At 32.4% G+C, this 12,607-nt stretch overlaps 1 protein-coding gene across 1 annotated transcript; it reads left to right on the forward strand.

Annotated features, from left to right (window-relative positions):
• Positions 1-4,827: 4,827 nt before the first annotated feature.
• LOC119690167 lies at positions 4,828-7,604 on the forward strand. Its single transcript, XM_038105165.1, has 2 exons — positions 4,828-7,073; positions 7,144-7,604. The coding sequence occupies exons 1-2, from the start codon at positions 4,919-4,921 to the stop codon at positions 7,170-7,172; spliced, it is 2,184 nt and encodes a 727-aa protein (XP_037961093.1). The 5' UTR covers positions 4,828-4,918; the 3' UTR covers positions 7,173-7,604.
• The last annotated feature ends 5,003 nt before the right edge of the window (positions 7,605-12,607 follow it).

The raw sequence follows: 12,607 nt of genomic DNA on the forward strand, positions 1-12,607 counted from the left end.
CTTCCAGGACGGTCGTACGACCGTCGAAGACATTTCGCAACGCACTACTGAGGTGAACTGGTTTCAACAGCTGCCGTAAACGAACTGTCTGACAGATCGAGCTCATTTTTGGCATAGTAATTAAGGACAGTGCTGCCAAACTACATAAACTTAAAATATCGAAAAATATACAGCGCGCGAATTTTAAATGAGAATTTCCGAAAACTTTTCAGTCTTAATGTATACCATCAATTCAGAGCAAAAGTTAGCAGACAACATTTTTATATTTGAATTTCTTTAAGTCAGAGCGCGATGATGGTGGTGAAGGTTATTACTTATGAACAGATTGTACCTGATTAAAGTAAAGTAAAAGATATTGGACACACTTCAGCGTCATAGCTAAGATTAAACTTCATAGCTAAGAGAAATGCCGCAATTGTAATAAAAGTCAAGAAAATTGTGATATAGCAGGTTAAGATAGTGTCAGGAGATTGAAGTTAGATTGTTGTCAATGACAATTATGTACGTAATGGCATGAATCAGGGGGTTTTAAAAAAGTGCTTGTCGTTATGTTTTTATTTGTAACTAATACAGTCATGTAGACTATTACTCTCAAACAAGAGAAATTTTTCGACTTGATCTCAACTAATTGTAGACTAAAAAGAGTAGCTATAATCGCATGTGAGAAGGGATCGGATAAGAAAATTACAATAAAGGAGTGTAATCTTTTTATTGAGCTGATAATGCCGGCGGAGAGAATTTTTAATTTCGACGTGCATAAAGATAATATATGGATGATGTGTCTAATATTAGGAATAAAATTGTACTTGGGAGAGACTATAACAGCAAAAGATTTCAGCGATTGATATAAAACTTTTTTTCGAACCCACAAAGTTTTCAATAAAACTAGTACAACTAAACAATGGGTAAATGATGTCGACGGCGTTAACACAAATGGTAACAAGTGGTGGTAAAATTTGAATAGATAGTAACGATAACAAGACAAAAGTAGAATTATTTCAATGAAAAGAACCGGAAAAATAGCTCCAGCACTGATAAATTGGAATATTGATATCGATTTAAATATTTTATTATAAGTTTTTTGTTAAACTATCATAAAGTTCATCAAGAATGCTATTCACATTTTGGAGAGACAACTCGTGTATTTTTATTTTAGGGAGACTTCAATGAAGAAGATGGAATAGTCATTAAAGATAAATTTCCTTCTTTTTTCATTTTTTATGGTAAATTATATTAAAGAAATCAATTAAAATGCTTTAATTTAATTTCACAATAATGAAAATAATTTAGAATTTAGAAGTACCACGTTTTGAGAAGAACATCCATTGATGTAGTACAAGGCTGTCCAGACTATATGCGCTCGCGTGCCAATATAAATTACTGTACAGATTGGAGGGCCGCAGAAATAAATACATACGTTTATAGTTGTTTTCGACAAAAATAAAAATTCGGTTATAATTTTAAATATAGTTTTATTAATTTATTAATATGTACTATAAAAATAAATTAATGTAGTTTTACAGTACACCAAAAGAAAATTTGCGTAATTGTGGTAGATTAAAAATATGTCGCGGGCCACAAAAACATTAAACGCGGGCCTCATGTGCTTTTAACAGCCCCGATGTAAAAGATTACATGTTTGATTGGGTTGTCAGTTTTAATATTAGTGGGTTATAATATTTTGGAGTCTTCGATCAAAACAATCAAAGATCCTAAGCCCACGAGTAATTTAATTATTTGTAATTGTAATTTAAATAGGGTTACTTAATAACGTTATGTAGGTAAATAATCTCAGGACTTTCTTTATATAATTATAACACAAATCGTTTAAAGAAATCACAGCACCAAAGATGTCATGGTTATAAATTTTAACCGAATTACAATTCACGAGTATTTAAGGCACCTCTCAGGAAGAACCCTTTTCACTTTCATTCCTTGTTTACAGTTTAACAGTCATTGAATTGTTTATAAAATTCAGGGAAGTAATTTAATTTATATATATATATTTTTTTTTTGATTTGTAAAATATAACAATTGAAGAATATAATAAAATTTCCGTTTAAATATTTTTAATAAAAATATGAATTAAATGGAACATCCTTAAATTTACTAGAAAAAAAATTTTAAATTAATTTTTAATATATCCTCACCTTGTTTTAAGGTTTCATTAGTGCCAAAATGTGAACATAATTAGTCACTCTGCTTTAATGTAGGTATGTATATATGCGTATATATAATCGGTTTTTGTGTATTAATTATATACACATCTCTGAGTTTATAATCACCATTTATAAATATATATATTATTGAAACAATGCAGTTTGTATGTACATGAGTAGAAGCGCATTTTTTAATTTGCAAACATTTATTTTTCAAAAAAGTATCTTAGCAATGTCAGGCACGTATTTTATTGTTGCTGTTGCAAAACCCACAAAAATATTAAAAAATAATAAATATGAAAAAATGGAAAAAGGATTCTTCTATAAGCAAATATATCCATGAACCGGTGTTTACCGAAAATTGGCTACGCAGCACACACTGGTTGTGCGGAATACCGCAGCACGCCTGCAGCCGTTCGGAGTGCATGAAATCACTTAAAATCATTAAGCAAATAATGACTATCTGTGGTATGTCAGATGAGGGTGCGGAAAAAAAGCGTAAAAAAATTTCAATAAATTTAAAATATTAATCTACACATTTCATTTAAAAAAGGCAAATAGGACCAAGTGTACAGAATAAGCTATGGCATCTATTCTCTTAGCTGTGGGAGAGGATTTGGCTTCTGTTCACACAGATCTATACAAAACAAAAAAAAAAAAACAAAAAATGACTGGCGGTTAAAACATTTTTTTTTCTATTGAAAAATTGCCCAACGTGGCATTTCAGTGCATCAAACACAGAAGTTTTGCATGTGGCAGCACTGAGCCACCATTAAACAAAACTGTATGCTTGCAGCGCAGTTTAAGCGTGCAAGGATATTTGCATTTGTGGAATATATGGGATATGATGAAATTTAATTAATTTCATGATTTTTGTACTAAGGCACGTTGTGTTGCGTATTCCAAAGAGCAAAAATGCAACTGGTATTAGTGTGCTTGAATAGCTTTGTGGGCGTTTTCATTGGGCGTGTAGAGCTGCTTTTGAATTGTATACTCATGTGCATACTTATGGTATATGGAACATTGTGGATGCATCCATTTTATTCATTAATCATTTTTTGCAAATACGAGTGTTTAAAAACAGTCAAATGAAGCGAATGTGGCTGCCAGATGTGTGCAATGTGGAGTAATAACGATGTGGCATTATTTTCGTTTTGTAAATAATTAATTAAAATTATCTAAAATCAAACTAATTGATAAAAAGATACTGATTTCATGTTTTACGCTATGACGCTAAATTAAATTTATTAACAAATATTTCCATGTATGTAATATGTCAACGATTTCACATTATTTTATTAAAATGCTTACAATAAATAAAAAACGAATGCAGTGGTCATACTAAATAGAGCATTAATCCAAGGCATTAGCTGCAGTAAAACTAACGGTAATATTTCTGCGTACCGAACAGAAACCGTGGTATTTATGATCATTTTATAGTCTTAAAGTCAGTTGTGTTTTTTTACAATGTTAACTTTTATTTCGACCCGTTTCCTTTAGTATATTTCTATACATATTTCGGCAAATTAGCTTCTGCTTTCGTAATGCGAACTCCTAATATTATAGTTCTATTATAACCTACTTATAGTCAGCAGCCACAGAAAGAAAAAAGAGATGACGTATGAACTATCAGCAAAACACAGCAAAGATCAGCAAAGCTGAAATATTCGTCAGAAACATTAAGACTTATCTTAAATACAGCAAAGTGGTGAGGCACACGTTATAAATAGATATAGAACTAAATGGACTTATACTTTTGTTAAAGTACCCTTCACACAAATATTGTCATTCTGTCGGAAATCAATACAACATATTATGAATATAATATCAAATAAATTAACTTTTAAATATTCATGCATAATAGACAATTTACTTGTTCATAGGATCATATTATGTAGAAATTAAACAGAAAGAAAATTATACAGAAAGTCATATCACAATTTTCAGTTTCCTGAATTTACTACTATACAAGAAAAAAGATCTATTTTCTTTTAATAGTCACAAATTTAATACAATACGTTATTCCATTTATAGCCAAACATAGGAAGCCGCAAGGGTGCCGCAAGAGTTCTTTTAGCCTCAGTTTCCAAGTCGGTAATGCTATATGCTGCCTCTGTATGAGAGCATGCTACAACCGTCAAGTTGTATTCACGCGTAATGAAAAGTGCATATAGACTGTCAAATTTACGCATATGTCGTGCTTACCGTACAGTATCGGACGATGATGCGGATGAAACGCCGATATACCTTGAAACTTTTCCTGGCTCGCGGAAAGTTTTTTCCTGCGGCTTCGCCTACAAATTATTGAAACTGAATAGTCTCTGTCAAATTCTTATCCAGAATTAAGAGACAAAAACCTTAATGAATGGCAACATCGGTGCGATCATTCCCAAAAATCAAGATGGACGCAATCGATAATTTCAAGTATAAAAATTTGCATACAACGAGCTGTTGTATTCGATTGATTGTTCTATGAAAGCTTGTGTAGTATTAATGTTATCAATGCAGGAGCGGTTAGGATGGAAGCCAGCTTGTTGTTTGCAGAGTCTTTCGTTTAGTGGTTGTGCAAAAAATGTAATATGTTCAAAATATTGAATTAAAAAATAGTTTGCTTTGAAAAATAAAATTAAAACATAAATAAATTCAAAAATATTGAACATATAAATATTTTCCTCCAGCTGAAAGTTTCTGTATCAAATTAAAAGTCTATTTTCAGGATTCTTCCATTTCGATATATATTTTGAACCAAAATTATAATAATGTCTTCAATAATCAGAAGTAAAAGTTCTTATTTTTCTGCATATACTGTTATGTTAAGGGATCGTTACGAGGTTGATAAATATAGACGTGCAATGACATCAAAATGGGTGCAAAACATACCAAAAGATGCTCTACCAGTGGAAGATGTTGAAAACTTTGATCACCGTTATGAAGAAGAATGTTGTAAGAAGAAAGCCTTATCTCAATCATCTACTACTAAGGCATCACCAAAAAAGCAATTAAGGCCAATCAGAACAATTCCAGAAATACTATCAAGTAATTTAACTAAACCCAGACAGTATCCTGTTTACAAAACACCAGAACATGAAGCTAAAAAATCAGTGGAAAAGAGCAGGTCAAAAAAAATTAAGGAATTAAGTCAAACTGCTAAGCGAAATATTGGAGGGGAAGAACTTAGAAAAGCGGTTATTAAAAAAATATCAAATAAAATCAAATCAAATCAAACAGTCAAGCATAAAATCCCAGGGCAGGAAGTGAAAAAGGGGGTGGAAAAATGTATACCAAATAAAACAAAGAAACCGATTCCACCTGCTAAGCTTAAAGAACCAGGAGAGGAACAAAAAAAAACTTCGGAAAAACCTTTACCAAATAAGATCAATAAAGTAAGTCAACATGCTAAGCAAAAGGTTTCAGAAAATGAACTAGAAAAAGCTACAGGCAGAATTAAATCGGCAGTAAATAATATGTCACGTAAAATGTACAAACCTATTGTTGCAGAACAGAATTACTTTGAAACAGCGAAAAGGGTTTACTCCAATAAAACCAATAAACCATATCAATTTACTAGGTTTAATATTACAGAAGAAGAATTAGAAAAAGCAGTGGAAAAAATTTTGTCATATAAAACAAATAAACCAAATCAAACTGCTAAATACAACCTTACAGATCGTAACCTAGAAGAAGCTGTAGAGAAAATTCTTTCAAATATGCAAAACAATGTTAACCAATCTGTTAAGTATAAGGTTACAGGGAATGATCTACCTAAAGGAGTAGGCAAAATTCTTTCAAATAGGCAAAACAATGTTAGCCAATTTGACAATTATAACGTTACAGGGAAGAACCTAACTCAAGGAGTAGAGAAACATTTCTCAAATAAGCAGAACAATGTTTGCCAATTTGTCAAGTATAACATTATAGGGAAAGATCTAGCCCAAGGAGTACAGAAAAACCCTTCAATGGTAAAGGGTAAATCAAAACCACACGTCAAAGCACAACGAAAACCTAAAAAGGTGCTAAACAAACAGCAAATCGAATTTATGAGAAAACTTCAAGCATATGAAAAATCCGTGCTATTTGAGGCAATGAAAACTCTACAGGAAAGTATTCCATCCACTAGCACTTTGCAAAGCAATAAACTTGATACCTTGAAGTGCGGTTATAAAGCGATTCCATCTCCCAAATTAGAAGCATCACAGCAATTTGAACGGGTAATTGATCAGCAAACTCTCAATGGCTTGTTACAGCAAGAGGCATTATGTTCAAAATCTAAACACAAATCGTTGGCTAAGCAGAAACTTAACTACGTGGATATTTTGGAAAGACGAAATCTTGGCCTTGATGGAAACCATGCACCTTACAAGCAAAGCTATAAAAAGTACGATTTGCTTACAAAACCATCAATTAATCCAAAATTATCTGAAGTTAGCAGTGCACGTCTTTACGAAAAATACATAAACAGCAAAAAAGATGCGTCCGAAGATGATGGTTCACCATTTATAAATTGTGACGAGTCGGATAAATTGGTTGAGACTCTGATTCATTTGAAAAATATGAACTCCAGACATTTATCAGAGAGAGCTGAAGCGATCCGAAAAACTTTCTCACTAAGTAAGAATATAGTTTACAACCCCGTAACGCGGCAAACATATCACAAACTATTGCCAAGTAAAGTGAGTCCATATTCGAAGTCTTCACGAAAGGAAAGAAGTCTTTTACCTCCACTTTGGGTAGGTAAGCGAGCATCGTGTATACGTAAAAAAGCTAAATCCAGTTCAAGTAGAAGTGAAATGGATCAACGATTCTATAATATGGGTGCGGCTTATATGAAAGCACTACTTGCCGGTCGAGCTGCACAGAAACTTTCTCAATCGGCCCAACGCTCACATGTTGTAAAGAAAACAAGGACTGAAACAAGTGAGAACATAAAACAATATATCCACTTACATAATTAATATTCCATTTTTTTTTATAAATATAAAAATAGATTTGAGAAGGCATATTCATCCAAGATGAATACATCAAAAACTTTTTGTTAAACCAGCAGTAAAACAGAATCTTGATAATATATAAAAAGGAAAATGAAAAATGAAACAACGTGGAAGGAAGGAATATATGAAGAAGGAAAATATTCATATGTTGTGAATGTATGTGAATGAAAAAGGGGAAAGGAAGTAGTAGTAAATAAAAGATGTTGAGTAAAACAAAAACATAAAATCGGATAATGGTAAGAAGACTAGTTAATGGAAATAAATCGGTAAGTGAAGGATGAGAAGAACGGATAATACAGGATTAGAAGAATTGCTCGTAATTCGAAAAACAGTTTATTTTAAAACATAGATGTATTGTACTTGGATGCATTAACAAATATTTTGTAAATCTTTTAGATAATTATTAAACAAAATTTGAGTGATAGCAAATTGAATTCGAAATAATCAATAAAAAAAATAAATAAATTTCAGTAAAAGTATTGTTCTAACGAGAAATAATATTGATTAGTTAAATATGTTTTTACTTATTTTGTAGAGGTAGTGAACTACAATAACAAAAAATATTTTTGTATTATTTTAATTAATTGAGTTTTCGGCTGAATGTACAGCTGTTTCGAGTATTGCTAAATACACATTATCAGTGGTCTTGCAGTTATTCCTTGTATTTACTTAGAAGTAAATAGTTTTTTCAGACTGCGAGTATTAGGGATTGTACTCGTGCCCTGCCAAATTTGAAGCTCAGTTATATTTTGTTTTCAAAAATAAACATTATTTTCGATTGTTTTATTTTTAAGGCTAGAATAAAAGTTATTTTTGCGTTTTAAAATAAAAAGCAGAGTGTAAGATTTATTTATGCTTGAAAAAATAAAAGCACATGATAATAATTATTTTTGTTAATAACACAATAATATATATTTAATTATTATTTTTTGAGTTTTATTTTAAAATGCGAATGATAAGAGTTATTGCTTGATTTTATTTCTTTTTAATAATCACTGTTATAGTTCCTGCCAAAAATAATTTTTTGAAAAATTTTAAAATAAACACGGTTTTTAATTTTTAGAGATTTTTTAAAAAACATCAATTTGGAAATAAAATTATTTTTCAACCCATTTAAATGCAATATATATCCCGAGTATCAAACTAAAAGATGAAGCTACTGTAAGAGTTAACCTATTTATAAAAACTTTTTTTGTGATATTGACTGTTTTTTGATTTCAGAATTTCGCTGAATATTAAATATGAACCTTGTTTTTTTTAAGAACCCCAATTTTTTTCGTTCCTTATATCAACTCAAGGGATTTAAAGAATATGTTTATTAGATTATATCATCTGTACTTTTCAATAATATTATATTAGGTCATTGTAACATTACTTACATTCACAGCTTTCCAAAGTATACCGAATAGCTGCGAGAGTATTATAAATCTGACTTAGCATTCAAAACAAACAAATTACAAAAAAAAGGGGAAAAACCTGAAGCAAATATTTTGGTTTAGTCTTATAAAAGCATAATATCTTTTATTTACATATTCTTTTACGGTTTTTTAAAAAGTCCTCGTCTGTACTTACTACTTGCTGCTTTAGCTTTGTAATTTCAAGCGGCTCCTTGCTTTATGCAAATAATTTTCGTAGATCTTTATTCTAATTTTTTTTTCAGTCTGTCCTGGTGTTCTTTTCTGATTACAGCACTGAAAAAAATATGTTTCATAAAAAAAATGTGTTTGTTTTAATTCGCAACTTTCACTGGCAAAAGTCTTTGAAGTGTTTTTTACGGCTATCTTAGCGCAGTAATGTTCCTGAGGCAGTGCGCCAGTGCATGGCCCAATGTGTAAAATAGAAATGCGTTTATTTTTTGAGTTCTGGTTTCTATCTAAGTACGTAACTAAAGTAGAAATAAAACTTAAAAAAAAACCAGAAAAAATTGAATGAAAAATGTTATGAAAAGGGGCTGTATTTATTTGCATGCAGTATGCTTCGCACTCACAGTGCTTTAGTTGTCATGCCAGTATAAAAACAAAAATGTCGGAACCTTTGCGTTAACCAAGAACTTTAGAAAGAATATAGCCACAATTGCAGCCATAATGGCCGCAATAATTGAATTAAAGCATTACTTTTTTTCCTCGTACTGACACCACAGCACAATAACTCTTACCATTTCGTTCCATTTGCCGCCAGTGTTGTTGCTCTTCATGTTGCAAACCGTGCTTTCGATTTTTTTTACTCCTTATTTACTTCACTACTACTTTTTTAATCTAGATAATTTTGAATATACGATGAAACTTAATTGTTCTTCCTCATATTTCCTTCAAAGTTCAAAATAAAGGGCGGAAAGAATTAAATTTTATAGTTTCTTTAGTATATAAAAGTCGTCATTCTCTTCTTTAACTGAATTTCTTTATAAATTCGTAAAAGACATCATAAGTATTTTCAACCATTAAGGTTTATTGCAATACTAGATCAGCGTCTTTTTTCTAGCGATTGTATGCATCACTCAGGATGCGTGTATTATTAGAGTATTGTATTAAGAGTAAGCAACCTCAGACATGTGTTTCAGTCCCGTAAAACTGGCAGCCACCAAGTATTTATGTCGAGTTTTCGAAACAGCCAGACAGTTATACGGCTGATATTCTAAAGTTTCCTATGCATCCGGCGCATTGCATTTCCTACAAGCATCGCTGCGAATTAGGTTTAGTTTGTATACGTGTGATACGACTAAACTGTGCCCTGCCAATACACCAATTAATGATTTTCATTTTTTTCGGCTAAACGATTTAACATTTTCAGTGTATTTTTTGTCGCATATATGTCTACACATGATCCTAGCTTTTCTACAGATGTTTAAGTTTCGCAGCCTTTTCTTTGATTTCCTTGTCATGCGCTCGTCTTGGAGATTATGTATCTGTTTCGAGGTCTGACTAATTAGCTTGTTCTAAAAAATATAATAAATTGACTTGTACATTGTGACCGAAAAGTTTTCGGAGGTTCTCATTTAAAATTCGCGCGCTGTATATTTTTCGATATTTTAAGTTTAATGTATGTTTGGCAGCACTTGTCCTTAATTATATGCCAAAAATGAGCGGCGATCTGTCAGACAGTTCGTTTACGGCAGCTGTTGAAACCAGTTCACCTCAGTAGTGCGTTGCGAAAAAAACAATGGAAAAAAATATTGAACAAAGAGTTTGCATCAAATTTTGTGTTTCGAACGAAATTTCGTGTGCAGAATCGTTGCGAATGCTACAAAAGGCTTATGGGGAATCAGTTTTATCGAAAACTCAAGTTTATGAGTGGTACAAAGCCTTTCAGGACGGTCGTACGACCGTCGAAGACATGCCGCGTTCTGGACGACCTTCGACCTCTACCACCGACGAAAACATTGAAAAGGCAAAGGAAATCGTGTTCCAAAATCCTCATGTGAGTGTTAGAGAGATAGCACGAGAGCTAGGCATCGGTCGTGAGATGGCTCGTTCAATTGTGGAAGGATAATTCATGGATTTTTCATGACGATATGCTCCCTCGCACCGAGCCAACATTATCAACGATTTTAAGGCCCAACATTCAATAAATACCATCGAACAGCCACCGTATTCACCTGATCTTGCACCGTGTGACTTTTTCCTGTTTCCCAACCTCAAATTACCACTCAGAGGAACGCGTTTTGAATCCATAGAAGACGTAAAACAGAATTCGCAGAGGGAACTCAAAGCCATACCGGAAAGCGCCTATAAAAAATGTTTTGATGATTGGAAGAAACGTTGGCATTTGTGTATCGCTTCTAATGGAGCATATTTTGAAGGAGATAAAATAAATATTGATGAAGATTAAGAATTTTGCGTTTTATTTAAAATTTTCCGGAAACTTTTCGGTCACAATGTAGACCAGAAAATAAAAAAAGATTCTCTAACAAAATTATAAATCATTAGTTTATACCATATGACAGCTATATTTAAATCGATATGAATAAAAATTAATGTACAAATTCTATTATATGAATGAGTACATTCTGCACCAAATTTTATATGATTATTTTTAATATATAAATTCTTTAAATTATATTCCACCTATAAGAGATACCGGTCAGTTTTCGGTCAATCCGACAAATGATTCAGGTCCACTTTCAAAAAGCGTGTGCTCAAAGTTTCATTTGCATAACTTAAAGGACATAAAAGATAGTGGTCCGAATTCGGCCAATTCGCCGAATGATGCAGGACCACTTCCCAAAAGCGTGTGCTCAAAGTTGTATCTCAATAGCTCAAAAGATTAAGAACTAGTTTGAACTGAAAAAGATAATCAGGAATTGTCGAGCTCATCCAAAATATATATACTTTATAGCAAACTTGATGTCCTCTACTCACACTGTTTCTTTAGAAAGTGTTATAAGTGATATAATAAGTTGTTATCAGTTTATTCACATTTATTTATTAAGTTTAAAATTTAATATGTTGATATTTTCAATATTTAAAGAATTTTGTATGCAAAATAATTTAATATTAAATAACAACTGTTGAGAAGTAGATGACAACAATCAAAATAAAAACAACTAATCAAGTTTTTTACGCTATCGTTTCTATACAAACTTAAAATTAGTTTCCATCCATGAATCCAAATATATACAATCTATGGAAGCGGATATTAGTTTCAATAAAAGCCAGGCACATTGAAACAAGCGATCACGTAATCCATACACGTCAGCATTTATTGTTGCGCCATGACTTCACGCCACCCACACTCGCAATAATAAACTCAAAACAAATGCTTTATCCGCTGAAATAATATATATCAGGATACTAACTGAAATAAGCTTATGGAGCCTGTTATGACAGCTAGTAAACTGACGGGCATGCAACACCTGAAAGTAGGAAGAAAATCTCATCAAATCCTACCACACTCAGTATTTCGATTTACACAACAAATTCACCGGTAATGCCTGTCTGTCGCATGTGCTGATGCGTGCCTGCGTGCGTGTTTAAGCTTTTCCGCTTACCGGAAACTTATTACCAAAATACAAGCAACAATAGACCAAACCGCATAACAGACGAGAAAAACAACCAGGTATGCGGATTTAGGCGGACAGCCAGACAAATGAGAATAAAAGCTTAATGCTATGAGGTGAAGCGCGGCGCGTATCAGCAACAATGTTTGCAACATAATTCAATCACGTCGACTCTTGTTGACGTGGCATAATTTTAGCAGTTTCAACGTACTCACATCCTCCCACCCTCACTGTGCGACTTGAAATGTAATAATATTCGGTCACGTTTTGAGCTGTGATTTCTCGCTAAAATTTCGGTGTACGCCAATAATACCGCAACGTAAAACGCATGAATGGTGCCATTTTTAATTTGATTGCACAATGAGAACAGTGCAGTGGCAATCATTTTAGCTGGAGAAGCATTTTCATTAACATTGCCATTATTCTTAGCAACGTAGCTAGAGACGTTCGACCTTTCAATGTACTCT

Source organism: Teleopsis dalmanni, chromosome X (genome assembly GCF_002237135.1).
Source record: "Teleopsis dalmanni isolate 2A chromosome X, ASM223713v2, whole genome shotgun sequence".
Taxonomy (NCBI): domain Eukaryota; kingdom Metazoa; phylum Arthropoda; class Insecta; order Diptera; family Diopsidae; genus Teleopsis; species Teleopsis dalmanni.